The 13,284-nt window shown below is 39.9% G+C and overlaps 2 protein-coding genes across 2 annotated transcripts in view; both read left to right on the top strand.

The window, feature by feature from the left end:
- Positions 1 to 1,575: 1,575 nt before the first annotated feature.
- Positions 1,576 to 11,319, top strand: sbk3 (SH3 domain binding kinase family, member 3). The gene is made up of 5 exons (XM_053326465.1): positions 1,576 to 1,601; positions 3,084 to 3,200; positions 8,756 to 8,903; positions 9,419 to 9,621; positions 10,534 to 11,319. Exons 2-5 carry the CDS (start codon positions 3,195 to 3,197, stop codon positions 11,317 to 11,319), a joined length of 1,143 nt encoding a protein of 380 aa, XP_053182440.1. The 5' UTR covers positions 1,576 to 1,601; positions 3,084 to 3,194.
- LOC128365889 (cytochrome c oxidase subunit 6B1) overlaps positions 1,582 to 13,284 on the top strand; it is an 85,522-nt gene continuing 73,819 nt past the window's right edge. The window contains exon 1 of the mRNA XM_053326508.1: positions 1,582 to 1,592. The gene's annotated coding sequence lies outside the window, so the exon portion shown is untranslated. The remainder of the gene's footprint in view (positions 1,593 to 13,284) is intronic.

The raw sequence follows: 13,284 nt of genomic DNA, 5'->3' as shown, positions 1-13,284 counted from the left end.
ACTTTATAATTCTGCATGGAAAAGAAAGTATTTGTTCAATTTTTTCATCTTTATCTTTTTCTGAAGTGCATTTGAAGAGGATCTTTTAGTAGCCAGTATGAACAGGAGGAATGATTACAGTGAAGAAAACTACTTTCAGTGTTTATTTCGGACACCTGACAAACACACTTGAAAAACTGTGAACCTGTTTTATCTTATCTAAAGACGGAAAGATGCCTTACTTGGATCAGTTAAACAAACAGCTAAAGACACGTTAATGACTGTTGCCAAGTGACCAAGTACCAATAAATCAAGCCCTAGCGATGATATGTAGCTGATATGTCCCTCCACTCAAAACAAAGTTTTACTTTTGACTTCAGGTGGATGTTTGAGCTTCAGCAGATTAACTGATAATGAAAACAATGGATCTTAATTGCAGTCTAACACACAGGTAATAAAAGTTATGCCTCTCAATGGATGGCTATAAATGTTAAAGTCCACCTCCATACAAAAATGTATTTTTCTTCTTGTTCCCACAGTTGAATATTTGAGCTTCTCTGTGCAGAATGATGTATGTGCAGACATTGACAGGAGGAGGCTATTTTTATATTCATCTGTTGAAAGTGGAAAGTTTCTCTGAGCTGGCTGAAAATTCAATTTTACGAGGTGTGCCTGCCAGCACGATTTGTGACATCACAACTAGGTTGTTGCTAATTGTGGTCCAATACTAAACATACACTTCAAATGCGATGTGGAAACTTGAAGCCTCCAGTAAACAAACACTGAGAATTAACTTTACAGTGGAGTAGGCTACGTCTTGTGTCCAGCAGTTAAACTTCAGACGTTAAACATATTTAAATATTTATGGATTATTGATTTATTAATGGTAAAGAAGGAGTAGATACAATTTCAAGGTATTAAAGGAGATAACTGAACTTTTTTTGTGTGGAAAAACAACATCACACACACACATCATTACTCCAATCAGAGTATTTTATACACATCTTAAAATAGAGTCTGGAGGGGATCTTTCAATAGAGTTTATCAATAAGCTAAAGAGTTTACATTAAACCATAGCTGAGTCCTCCTATCACTTGTACACAGTTGACGTGACACATCCCCATGAAGAACACCCACTGAGGACAGATAATGTTAATAATCGTTCCTCAGACAGACCACTGCAGCCTCCCCAGACACACCTGCTGACTTATCTAACTAACCAACGACCAGCCAAACCAACGCTGGGTCTGTTCAATGTCTAGACTCAGAGTTAATAGATACCCTCACCTCTTTCAAACAGAGTCATCCACAGTAGACACCACCACGTCTGAGTCACAGAAAGCAGGTCGACGAACAGTTAAATAAAGTTGATTGATCCAAACTAAAAGCGGCTGCTGTCGTGTGTGTGTGTGTGTATGTATGTGTGTGTGTGTGTGTGTGTTAGCTCAGATTAGCCACATCAGGGTTTGGGTGAAGTCTGGGTGAAGTATAAACAGGCGTATTAAGAGGCTCTAGCTGGGTACGGAAGAGAGGACAAATTATCTTTCAACAAACGGTGGTGTCCTCATCTCATCAGTAAATCATATACAGGCGGAGGTTAATGTTAGCAGTCAGTCTGAGAGGTAAAATAAATCACTTGCTGCTGCTGCTGCTAGGAGAGATTAGCTAGCTAGCTAGCAGCTAGCTGAGGCTAGTTCGCAACTGGCAGCAGGACTGTCAGACTTTACGAGCCTCAGCGAGGACACGTCCTGCTTCAGGACAATGCGGAATGTACGCGTTTAAATCACAAGCCAAAATGTCAAAAAAATGTTGACAACACAGTACAATAAATATACAAATCAAGTGTGTACTGACCCTGTTGTAGCCTGAATGTACAAGGAGATGGCCGAATTTCCGCTTCCGCTCTCGGCTACAGGAAAGACCGCACCCCCGCAGCTTTGTTTTCCTGGGACAGCAGACTAGTGAATAATTCATTCAACTTTTTATCAACGAAAATCAAGAAATAATAAATAAAAATATATACAAAACAACGTAATATGAAAGATCTCATCCAGGTATGTTTAAAGGTGTACATAAAATATTCTGATTAATAATGTGTGTCTGATATGGTGTTTTCACAAAAAAAGTTAAATTATATTGTTGAAATCTTAAAAATTGCATCTCCCTATCTCCTATATTTAATTTCAGAAGTTGATCTGCTGGACACAGGATGCCCGTAAGGGTACAGGGTTCACTGTCCATTCTCAGCAGGCTATTATTTGTGCACTGGAGGCTTCAAGTTTCCATAGCACACGTATGTAGATTGAATATTGGAACATGACTGGTTTCAAACTAGTTGTAATAAGATTAAGATTAAGATTTAAGATATATTTTATTTGTCATTCAGATTATACACTATACAATTCACATTTAAACGAAATGAGTGCAGAATATTTTTAAAAAGGCGCTGATATTAAAGGCAATACAACCAGGGAAATACAAAAAAACATGTATATAAACATATATGAATATATATATTTCTTAAAATGCCCATCAAGCTTATTTGTCAGTGGTTTATTTTAAAACCAAACTCAAAACGTACGTTTCTTTTACTATTGCACACAATCACACATGAGCTGCCCCAAACACATTGCCCCTAGTGGGATTACTGATTTTAAAGTAGTTTGTATTTGTGTGTTTGCATTGTGTGTTTGTGTGTAAGGTGAAGTCCTCAAATGTCTCAAATATTTGTTCAGACCAACAGTCCACAACCAAACATATTTAATTTACTATAAGAACATTTTCACATTAGAGAGGCTGGAAACAGAGAATTTTGACATTTTTTCAATTAAAAATGACTCCAAATGATGAATTGATTATCAAAGCAAGAATATCTAGAGGTCTTCATTAATGCAATAGCACACACTGTCCACAGAGGGGCAACATTGGACTAACTCTGGTTTCAAACCACAGCTTCATTCAAAGTTGCCTTTCTGTGGAGCCATAAATAATACACATAAGCCCTTTAGATCAGAACCACACTGTAGCAGCTGGCATGCATGTGTGTTACAAGCGCCCCTTTTATCCTTCATCTCTTAATCCTTTCATCTTTGCCTTCTCTTCAGGGAGGAGTGGGCTCAAGAAAACCGAAGAAAACATTGCAGCATGACGCTAACAAACAATACACCTCTGCTGCGCTGCCGTGGAAACATTAATCTCATAAAGATGAACAAAAAATGCAGGTGATTATAACAAGCTTAAAAGCTATTTTGACAGGTGTTGTTCCACTGTTATGTCACAGAGATACTATATTTCTTTCACGCTTGCCACCGTTACAACACCATGACTCTGTTTCAACGTTTAGTACTACATTAGACCTGAGGAGCAACAGTTGCACAAACAGCTGAAGTCCTTCTCACAATCAAACAAGCTCAAAGTGGTTAGTATCAAGGTCACTCTAAACTAAAAAATCCATCCAGTCTGATATCAACTCATAGTAATATTTTGTTATTTTTTCAAGTAGTTTTTATCAAGTTAAATATATGATTTACATATTTGAAGAGCATTAAGAAGGTACTAAATACTTAACGACTACATGATCTTGAGACAGTCTTAACACTTTATCGGGTGAATAACTATATTTGGTAACTTCCGTAAACATCCAAAATAGCCTCCCCATGCATCTCTGTGAGGTTGTGGAACCATGTGGATTTTTATATATCCACTTTTTGGAAAATGTATTACCCTAGACCAGCGAGGAGCCATATATTAACTTCATTGACCTTAATTTGCAACATAAAAAATGAACAATTTTGAAAAAAGTCACAAAAGCTAACAATTCATGTTATATCCCCTCAATAACTCTCTAGGGTTGAAATTTTGAATTGCCAAGTATTTCAACGAGTTCCCTACAAAGGGTTAATTCAGCACTCATGTCTGGTCCAAATATTCTGCATCATCTTGAAACTGAAACACCACTCACCACATCATGCTTCTTGTGTCTCAATTTTCCTTCATTCATGAGTGTACCCTTTGGTACAAGACCTTTATGCTGCACATCACAGAATTACCTTGAGCCTTTAATTCAGGTGAATGTTATAAAATTAGATAAAATATAATAAATATTAAATGAGAGGACATGTCATTGCTACCAATTCACACCATCACCACCACCAGCCTATGTTACTCAGAGAGAAGCTCAGGAAGATGGGTGTGGATCCCTCCTTCACTTCCTGGATTTTGGACTACCTGACAGGAAGACCACAATTTGTCAGGTGGGGGACTGTGTCTGCGGCATGTTGGAGAGTAGCACTAGGGCAAACGCAAGGGATTGTGTGACTCCGTACCTGTTCACCCTTTACACTTCGGACTTTCATTACAACACAGAGTCCACATTTCAAAAGTACTCTGATGACACTGCGATTGTAGCATGTGTGAAGAAAGGACAGGATGCGGAGTACATGGTCCTTGTGGGAGCCTTCAACAACTGGAGTGAGAGGAACGGCCTACTCCTGAACACCACCAAGACAAAGGAGATGGTCATTGACTTTCGCAGGTCTCGGCCACCTCTGCTGCCAGTCAACATTCAGGGTCAGGATATCAAGGTGGTGCAGACCTATAAGTACTTTGGTGTGCACCTGGACAATAAGTTAGACTGGTCCGCTAACACAGATGCACTTTACCAGAAGGGCCAGAGCAGGCTCTTCTTCCTGTGGAAGCTCAGGTCTTTTGATGTCTGTGGGGAGATGGTGCTCATGTTCTACTGGTCTGTGGTGGCAAGTGTGTTGTTCTTGTCTGCTGGGGTGGCAACATCACTGAGAGGGACACCAGGTGACAAACTGGTCAAGAAGGCTAGCTCAGTGCTGGGGAGAAGCCTTGACCGTCTGGAGACTGAGGTGGACAGGTGGATTTTCAATGTGTTTTAGTGGTGAAGTGCTTAATCTTATCTTTAAACTGTGTTATTTTATTCATTGCACCATTCTCACAACATGTATTGGAACTGAAACATTAGGGGATGTGTGTACGACGATAGCACTGATCCAATTTAGTTAATCCAACAAATAATATGAAATGTTTTGTCATGTTTCTTTTTTTAAGAGCTGAAAGAGCTGAAAAACATCCTGCTGTCTGCTTTCATGACCATATATAATGTTTGTTTTACACCAGATTTGTATAAATCTCTGAGAGGCTAGAGCTGGAAGGGAGGACCATGTCTTGTGTAAGCAATTTCCCTTTTTGGTAGTCAAAAGCACTCAAAATACAAGAGTGTAACCAAATAGCAAAGAAATTCATTATGTAACTTTCCAGTAACTGTCAGCAAACATGTCCTGGACATCTGCTGTTTTGCATATGTGTCTCTGCAGACCAGTAGGATATGTCTGTGAGCATTGTGCCTGCATTTGCAAGTATGTATGTGTATGTTCTGTATTTATGAATGAAAGAAGAACCCTTTTAGCGAAAGTGATGAAAGTTATGTTTTGATGGTCGAGTTGTGGAGGTTGTCACAGCAGAGGGCGAAAGGACCCTATGGTGCAAGTTCAAACATGGAAGTATATGTTGGTCATGACTGGTCGCAACACAGCAGTTGTAGTAACCTGAGCAGGGATCAGCCGTTGTGATAGCAGCCGGTGTTTGTGTTACATAACACAACATCAAGCCAGTTGCAATAATAGTCCTATAGCATGTAGTACCAAGGGAAATCTATCTGAGTTGACAGAAAGGGGAGGAGGTGTCGGGGGAGATGGAGAGTAGGCCTGACCTGCAATGATGACAGCAAAGTACAGAATGAAGCTGTTTCGAAAGGTTTCAGCTGTTATACATGTCAGTCCGTGATGATAGAAAGTAACATGTGACTGGAAAGCTATAAAGTGAGATGAATTTTATGACAAGATTGAGATGAGAGTGGAAAAATGTGTTTGTTGGCAATAAGATAAGAAGAAGATGTTCTTCACTATAGAGCCAAGAAATCTAAGTTGAGGTGAAATAAGTCTAGTGCAATTCATAAATTGTTCCTCCTGCAGAGATACACGGGCAATACAGGAAGAGAGGAAAATGATACTGGTCAATGGAAGGGTCCACAAGGAGCACGCTTGACTGTACCCAGTAATCCCAGTAAGATGCAGGGATCAGAGATACAGCTTGTTGGCCTATTCCGATCATTCCAGCATAGCTGTTGATTAGATGAGGAATCCTACACTGTAGGGGGAATTCACTGACTCAGACTGACTGGGAGGGTGAGAGAGAGAGAGAGAGAGAGAGAGAGATGGAAAGAGGGGGGCGTATTTCAGTGGAAACTGAGTGACAGCTGAGGAGAGGGGAGGAAGGAGAGCGACAGGTTAATGTGGTCAGGCTGAATGACAGCGTGAAAACGGTGGGACATTGTGAAGTGGGAGAGAGAGAGAGACGTGCACATGGGGGCAGAGAGAGAGAGAGGTTTGAAATACCTTGTATCTGGTTCACGCGTATTTGCCAGCATAACAGGCAAGAGGCAGAGAGAGAGAGAGTTGGCACAAGAGTAGGAAAAGAGACACAGAGCAGTGCAATGTGTGTGCCTCCTGGGGAGTAGCACACAGTCAACATCCAGTTCTCCAGTTAACATCCTTGAGCCTCCACTATAAAACTCCTGTGCTACTGCATGGAAGCAAAGAGCAAAGGCAAAAATATCAGTGTCAGTTCCAGTTTAATTATTAGTATACCCGAGGATAAACCGCAGTAGATCTCCAGCATTCAACAGTAGCCAGTTGCAACGAGAGCTGCTTGTTAGGAGGTCTTCTTCTTTAGATGCTGAAGAGAGTCGACACGAAGTGAACAGAGATCAATCAACTGAACAGAAAATGACAGTAAGTATTGGAACTTCATATAAATCCAAATACTTTACATGTGCACTTCAATGACAGCCTGCTGGGTTTCGTACTTTTCATAAAATTGTTATACTGTGGAAAAACACAGAAAGGGCAAACTGCAACACACATACACACACACACACACTCCAGATGGTCAGGTGCGTGTTTGCAGCTACAGCTATATAGTGAGATGACATGGAGGCACGGCACAAACAGACTGATAGCTCTTTATTACAAAGTTCCTCCGAGGCTACAAAGGTCTGACGGACAATGTCATTGAGAGGATTTTCAGCTTGTTATGTGGAGCTCTCACTGGACTTCAAAGTTGTTAATGATGTTAGCTCATGAAGAGTCCTCGGTTAAATCGTTTAACTGAGACTTTTTGTATCTCAGATCTCTTACTGCTCTGCCAAGGGCCATCAACTTAGGGGGTTAATTAATAAACACCTCCACTCACAAGGATGTAAAATATCAGGATGCACTCGCTGCAAATGTTTTAGATGCATCTGTGAAGATTTATTGCATCATATGTCCAATGAGTGGAATGAGGAGCAGCTGAAAAATGTCATAATATGATAACTATAAGATGTGTTAACTGCTCTGTACGCGATACCTGACTGAGGTTTGAAGTGAGGAGTTCATCACTGCATTTGCTTTCAGTTCTAAACGCTGAACTGGCATAAATTAATGAACATAGACACATTTTTTCTCGGCTACCTTTTATCAATATACCTTCATATCAATGTGATTATCCTTTAATATAAGTTGACACAATACAATGTCACCAATCTGACTTTCACTGCATTTGGAAATTGTCTCAAATGCAGTGTTTTATCAGGCTGTGAATTTTGGCAGTGTAAAATGTTGTCCTCTTGGATGTACAAATTGGAAGCTGTTAGTACACTGATATCGCTACGTCAATTCGTAAACTATTGATATCGAAACAGGTGGTGAACTACTTTGTTTAAAATAGAGTTCTCTTATAAATATCTGTGCCAAGTAGCACGCTCTGTGCACATGAAACGTGCAGTTGGATTTTTGGCTGCACACCACATTCATTTGTTTGTCAACTCATAACTCATAACTCAGATCCAAGATCCAAGATCAAGATCCATCCAATTTCTTAACTGCTTAACCTCTTTGGCTTTCAGATAATCTCTTAAATAAAACTGGATTGTAAAATGACACCATTCCATCTCTTATTTAGATTTATTAGTGAGATTTATTAGTGAGATTTATTAGTGATTTGAAAATATCAGTTACCATAATTAGGTAAAATGTTTGTACACTAACCAGTATCCACCAAAACTGTAATGTTGTGCAGGAAACAGGGATAATTCAATCAAAATCAATTGCACTCTAAGCTCTGTTACGCAAGTGTACGTGAGGAAGGTCAAAAGTAAAAATACGTTTACCTTTTGCACTAAGCTGTGTGTCGTAGTCGTACACACACTTCCTAATTTGCAAGGTCATGTGGTGGGGGATCTACTTCAAAGGAAATCATCATGGATGTAACTTCATGAAACAGAGAATGACGATGGAAGCTGAATGACAGCGGCATGTGTTCTGATCACTCTGATAAGACGTTGTATTGATGCATGCTGGGATTGCCCAGTTTCTTCAACTCTTAATAGGCACAAGCAAGCAAAAATGTTTTTCCACTTTTCATAACACAATGAAATCCCCTTGTAACTCACGAGAATGTTTTTACCAAATCCCCACAGCAGGAAAGTTTCTGGGCTTTTGTTAGACAATGAATCTTGTAGCAGGTTCAGGTAACACGCCAGAATGCACGGCCTCTGATTTAAACTTCATTCTCTGAAGTTATCTATCATTAACATCAACACATGTCAGTCAAGTAGTGGATCTCCTTTCTGTTGACTAATCATCATTTGACTGGTGGCATCATGCAATGACACTTAATGTTGATTTGTGTATGTATGTGTTTCCTAAAGGCTGCAGCGGGTCAGGAACTTGACGAGCTATGTTACCTGTCGGCGCAGTCCATGTCGAGTCTGAAGGTTTCCGACCACTTTCAGGTGGTAAAACTCCTGGGAGAGGGATCCTATGGAAAGGTCATGTTGGCTGTACACAGAAAGAGAGGTTGGTGCAAGTCTTAGGGTTAAAGGTCATGGCAGTTTGAGCTGGTTACATCTCAATTTAAATTCAAATGTCCTAAACTTGTAGTTTTAATGAACTTCTACTGACCCTTTAACTGATGTGAAATCAGTTAAAGGGTACATCTCCACGGCAGCACATTTATCTCTCAGGTTTCACTCTCAGGTTTCTCACTACTGAAGAAAGTACACTTGCTGTGTTAGTCAGTTCTGCAGTTAGGTGAGAACAGATCTGTCTTTTGATAGTGTTCACTTAACCTTTTGCACGTCTATGGCTCTAATGAAGTGCTTTGGTACATTCTCTCGGATAGAGTTGCTACAACTGTGGTGTAGATGTGTAATACAGTCGCCCCAAAGGGGAAGTTATATTTGTTCACAGTGTGAGTGATGCATAATACACTCATTCCATCCACAATGACAGTTTTTTAATGCAATTTAGCTACAGCTAAAGCTACAGCGAACTAAATATTCTAAATTCAACATGTTCTCAATTTCTTGCAGGAACCCCAATGGCTTTGAAGTTCTTCCCTCGTCAGTCTACCTCCCTCACCTCTTTCCTGCGTGAATACAATCTCTCCCTTTCTTATTGCACCCATCCTTCTCTGACTCGGGCACTTGGCATCTTCTTTTCCACGCCATCCTACTATGTCTTTGCCCAACAAGCCGGTCTCTATGGTGACCTTTACAACGTAATTGTGTCTGAGGTCAGTTTGGGTGAATGTGTGACATGACCATTTTAATGTGTCCTCTAGTTTCAGCAGAACAAAAGCTTGCATGTGTTTTGTTATTTAGAGATCAACATTAAGTGCAATATTAATTGCAATATCACATACTTTTTGTCCCAGAAATTAAATTTATATCCTACTCATATGCAACAGTATATACCTTTTGAAAGAAACAAGGAAATAATTAATGAGGAAACATTGTTAATCAATGTATCTTGCAACTTGCAAAATGTTGATCTGAACATATCCTCAAAACATTTACTGACAATGTCTGTCATTTGTTTTACCTACAATATCTGCAAGCAACTGAGGCATGCTGCATGAGGCATGAAAGTGTTTACTTTATTGACATTTAGGTGCTTTTGTTGCATAAGAACATGATTAAATCTTTAGTCACTTTTAGCACTTTTTCCCTGAAAAAATAAGAAACAAATAAGAATTAAGCTATACAAGTGTAATTTTAGAGAGACGGACAGAGACAGAGAGATTTGAATCCGATACAACTGTCCATTAGATCGTACTGCATGTCTGTACTGTTGCTTTCGCAAAGGGAATTTCAACAGCTGACTCTATCCTACTTCATTCTCATTTACGTCAGCAAAAGCTTGCCTCATAAAAGGTTCCAGTACGCCCTCCTCTGTATTTTGTCACTGCCACTAACATTAAAGAGCACTGATAAGAACAAGGACACCCTGCTTACTGATCGAAGAGGGAAGCATGTGATGTAAAGCAGGGGTTTCCAAGAACGTCACTAACAATTGTGGTGATGCAGATTTTATTTGTCTTTGCACCAATGATTTGTTGTTCTAGCCAGAATCCACCAAAATTACACCTCTCATATAATCTGAAATGATAACTAATTAAGAGTTATGTTTTCTGTCTATGTTGTAGGACGGGGTGGATGAAGAGTGTGTCCAGAGGGTAATGTCCCAACTGACCAGTGCTGTGATGCACCTCCACTCGCTGGGCTTTGTCCACCGTGACATCAAACCTGAGAATATATTCCTGTGTGACAGTTCCTGTCGCTGGGTCAAGCTGGGTGACTTTGGTCTCGCCCGGGCCATCGGCACTACTGTTCGTGCTGTCTGGTATGACTCGCCCTTCTGTACTCCTGAGGTGGAGCCTGTCAAGGAGGCTGAGAAAGAGAGGCAGAGGAAGGAGTGCGAAGGGATTGAGGAGGAGATGGAGGACATTTGGATATCAGTGGAGCCTTGTATTGACAGCTGGGCTCTTGGTGTACTCGTCTATTGCCTACTAACTGGCTGCTTCCCCTGGGAGGAGAGCACCCATGATGACCGTGGCTACGTAAGATACAAGGAGTGGTTTGACCGGGAGACAGAAAAGGAGGAGAAGATCAGTGGAAGTGAGTGGAGACCTGAGGAGGAAAATGACTGTTACACTATCATGAAGGAAAACCACAGGAACAATCCTCCGCCTTCTCAGTTTGAGGGCCTCAGCCCACTTGTGATGTCTCTTTTCCGAGAGCTGCTCCACCCGCAGCCCAAGTTGCGTGGAAGCCCAGAGGAGCTCCTGAGCTACCTGGGAGGTCCGTGGCTGATGGAGACAGAGAGAGAGGAGAAGAGGAAAGCAGAGGAGGCAGAGAAGGAGGCCAGAAAAATAAGAGAGGGAAGCGGGGTAGAAGGAGAGCTGGTGAGGGAAGGAAGGGGGGAGAGATAAACTTTGTCTGTATGAGATTGTTCGTATTCATGTTGTTGTTTTGATAGTTTTACAATGAATGACATTATGAAAAACATTGCTGCAATATATTTTTATGTATGCTTATAGATATTAATGTATACAGTGCAAGGTGCTGTAATTTTAATATTTTTGTAAATATTCTTACCAAAGTTAACACTTCCATTGTATAAATTCCCATATGTGTGTCTTAATAAGAAGAGTTCAGATATAGAAAAGTTTGATGTTTGAAAGCTGAAGCTGCATTACAATGCCTGTAATTGAAATTGTCTAAATAAATAAAGTCTTCATAATTACATTAAATTTGGAGATTGACCTCTGAAAACACAAAATCACCCCAATGTATGTCTCCCCAAGAAAAATTATGTCCAATATTCAGTTTCCAAAAATGACTTATGTTTAAGTGACAAACACCATCTAGCAGCTGTAGTAATTATAACCCAGGGAAGTGACGCAGTTCAGATGATGTCTATAAAAAGTAAATTATTTATTAGGAGCAGGTGGGCTGGGTAAATGGTTGGATATGTAGTTAGATGGCAAAATGACAAAAAGTGGAGCTGCAGAAGACTGTGCGAGTCAGGGTTACCTAACTTTGATGAAGTATTAACCACTCTTCATATGAACATTTCAACGCAAACAATGATCTTTCCAGAACCTCTAACCAAGTGGTTTTTGTGCTTAAACCTAACCAGACATTAACCACAGCATGGTCACATCAAAAAAAAAAATCATCATTTTTGAACAAATTCTACAGCAACTGAGACAGATTACTTTCAGTCCTTTACTTCCTTAACTCTGCCATATCTAAATGAGAGGACTCATGTTTTATGTCACTGAGATACTATAAGCAATTCAGGCATTTCCCACACGTAAAAGCTCCAGACCGGATGAATTAGGAGCTGAGTTCTTCTTTCATGACATTTTAACAGTGATTAAGTAAACATATAGCAGATCAAGATGGGTTTATCCCTAGCAGACATTCCTTTTTCACTGTGAGTCACCTGCTAAATGTGTTGTATTCTGACTTGGTTGACGATATCCAAGCAGCTGTTCTGACACTGGATGACTAGAATAGAATTATTTTCATTATTTAATTGAAACCTTGAGGAGGTTTAGATTTGTGAAGAATTTTTCTGGATCAGAATATTTGTTTTGCATTACTAAATCCTCTGTCATAACAAATTATATTTAATCAGAACCAGTGAGGCTATATCAGGGTGTGAGACAGGGAAATTGCCTGTCCTCTTTGTTATTAAATGTAGCATTAGAGCCTTTGGCAGTTGGGATAAGAAGTCAGCCTCATATCAAGGGCATCCCGACTGCTACATCACAATGCTTTGTTACTTTATACACAGGTGCCTCACTTGCCACCTTAATGAATCCTGAAGTGGGTATTCCTTATCTTTCACTATACTGTATATAATGAATATTATATACAGTATAGTGAAATTATGTAAAAATATCTGGTTACACAATAAACTTGGCTAAGAGTAAACCTATGTTTATTGATTATTCTAAATGTTTGCTTGAATTAAAGACTAGAAATCAGAAATTCCTTCACAAAAGCAACACATGTGGACTCTAAACTTGTATACTGGTGCATGCTCAAAGTGTGAAACTATTGCAGGTGATGTCCTCCTCCCTACACTGCTGTATGCTCACATACAAACACACATATAGAGGCTCCTGTTGAGCTGTGGATGCTGACTGGTAGGAGCAACCTGCGAAAATATGTGTCAATCAACCACCCGAACTCGACCTGACCTGCAAACTGCCAAATTTTATTTTACAAACCATGTTTACTAAACACCAGTAGGCCCAGTAAGCTGTGGCTGGGGAACAACGAAATTGTATTGTGAAATGTGTGCCTATTATCATTTTTGGAGTTAAGTTATGTTCTGCTTTTGCTTTGGAGCTTGTTTTCTGCTCTTTTGTTGAGAAAATAAA

This window comes from Scomber japonicus, chromosome 10 (genome assembly GCF_027409825.1).
Source record: "Scomber japonicus isolate fScoJap1 chromosome 10, fScoJap1.pri, whole genome shotgun sequence".
Lineage (NCBI taxonomy): Eukaryota > Metazoa > Chordata > Actinopteri > Scombriformes > Scombridae > Scomber > Scomber japonicus.
This window is presented reverse-complemented; position numbering and strand designations above follow the sequence as displayed.

What these genes read in the sequence shown, in the direction of transcription:
- sbk3 (XM_053326465.1), top strand. An exon ending in GGCTGTACACAGAAAGAGAG is followed by an intron (nt 8,904 to 9,418) that starts GTTGGTGCAAGT and finishes AATTTCTTGCAG; the next exon opens with GAACCCCAATGGCTTTGAAG. An exon ending in ACAACGTAATTGTGTCTGAG is followed by an intron (nt 9,622 to 10,533) that starts GTCAGTTTGGGT and finishes TCTATGTTGTAG; the next exon opens with GACGGGGTGGATGAAGAGTG.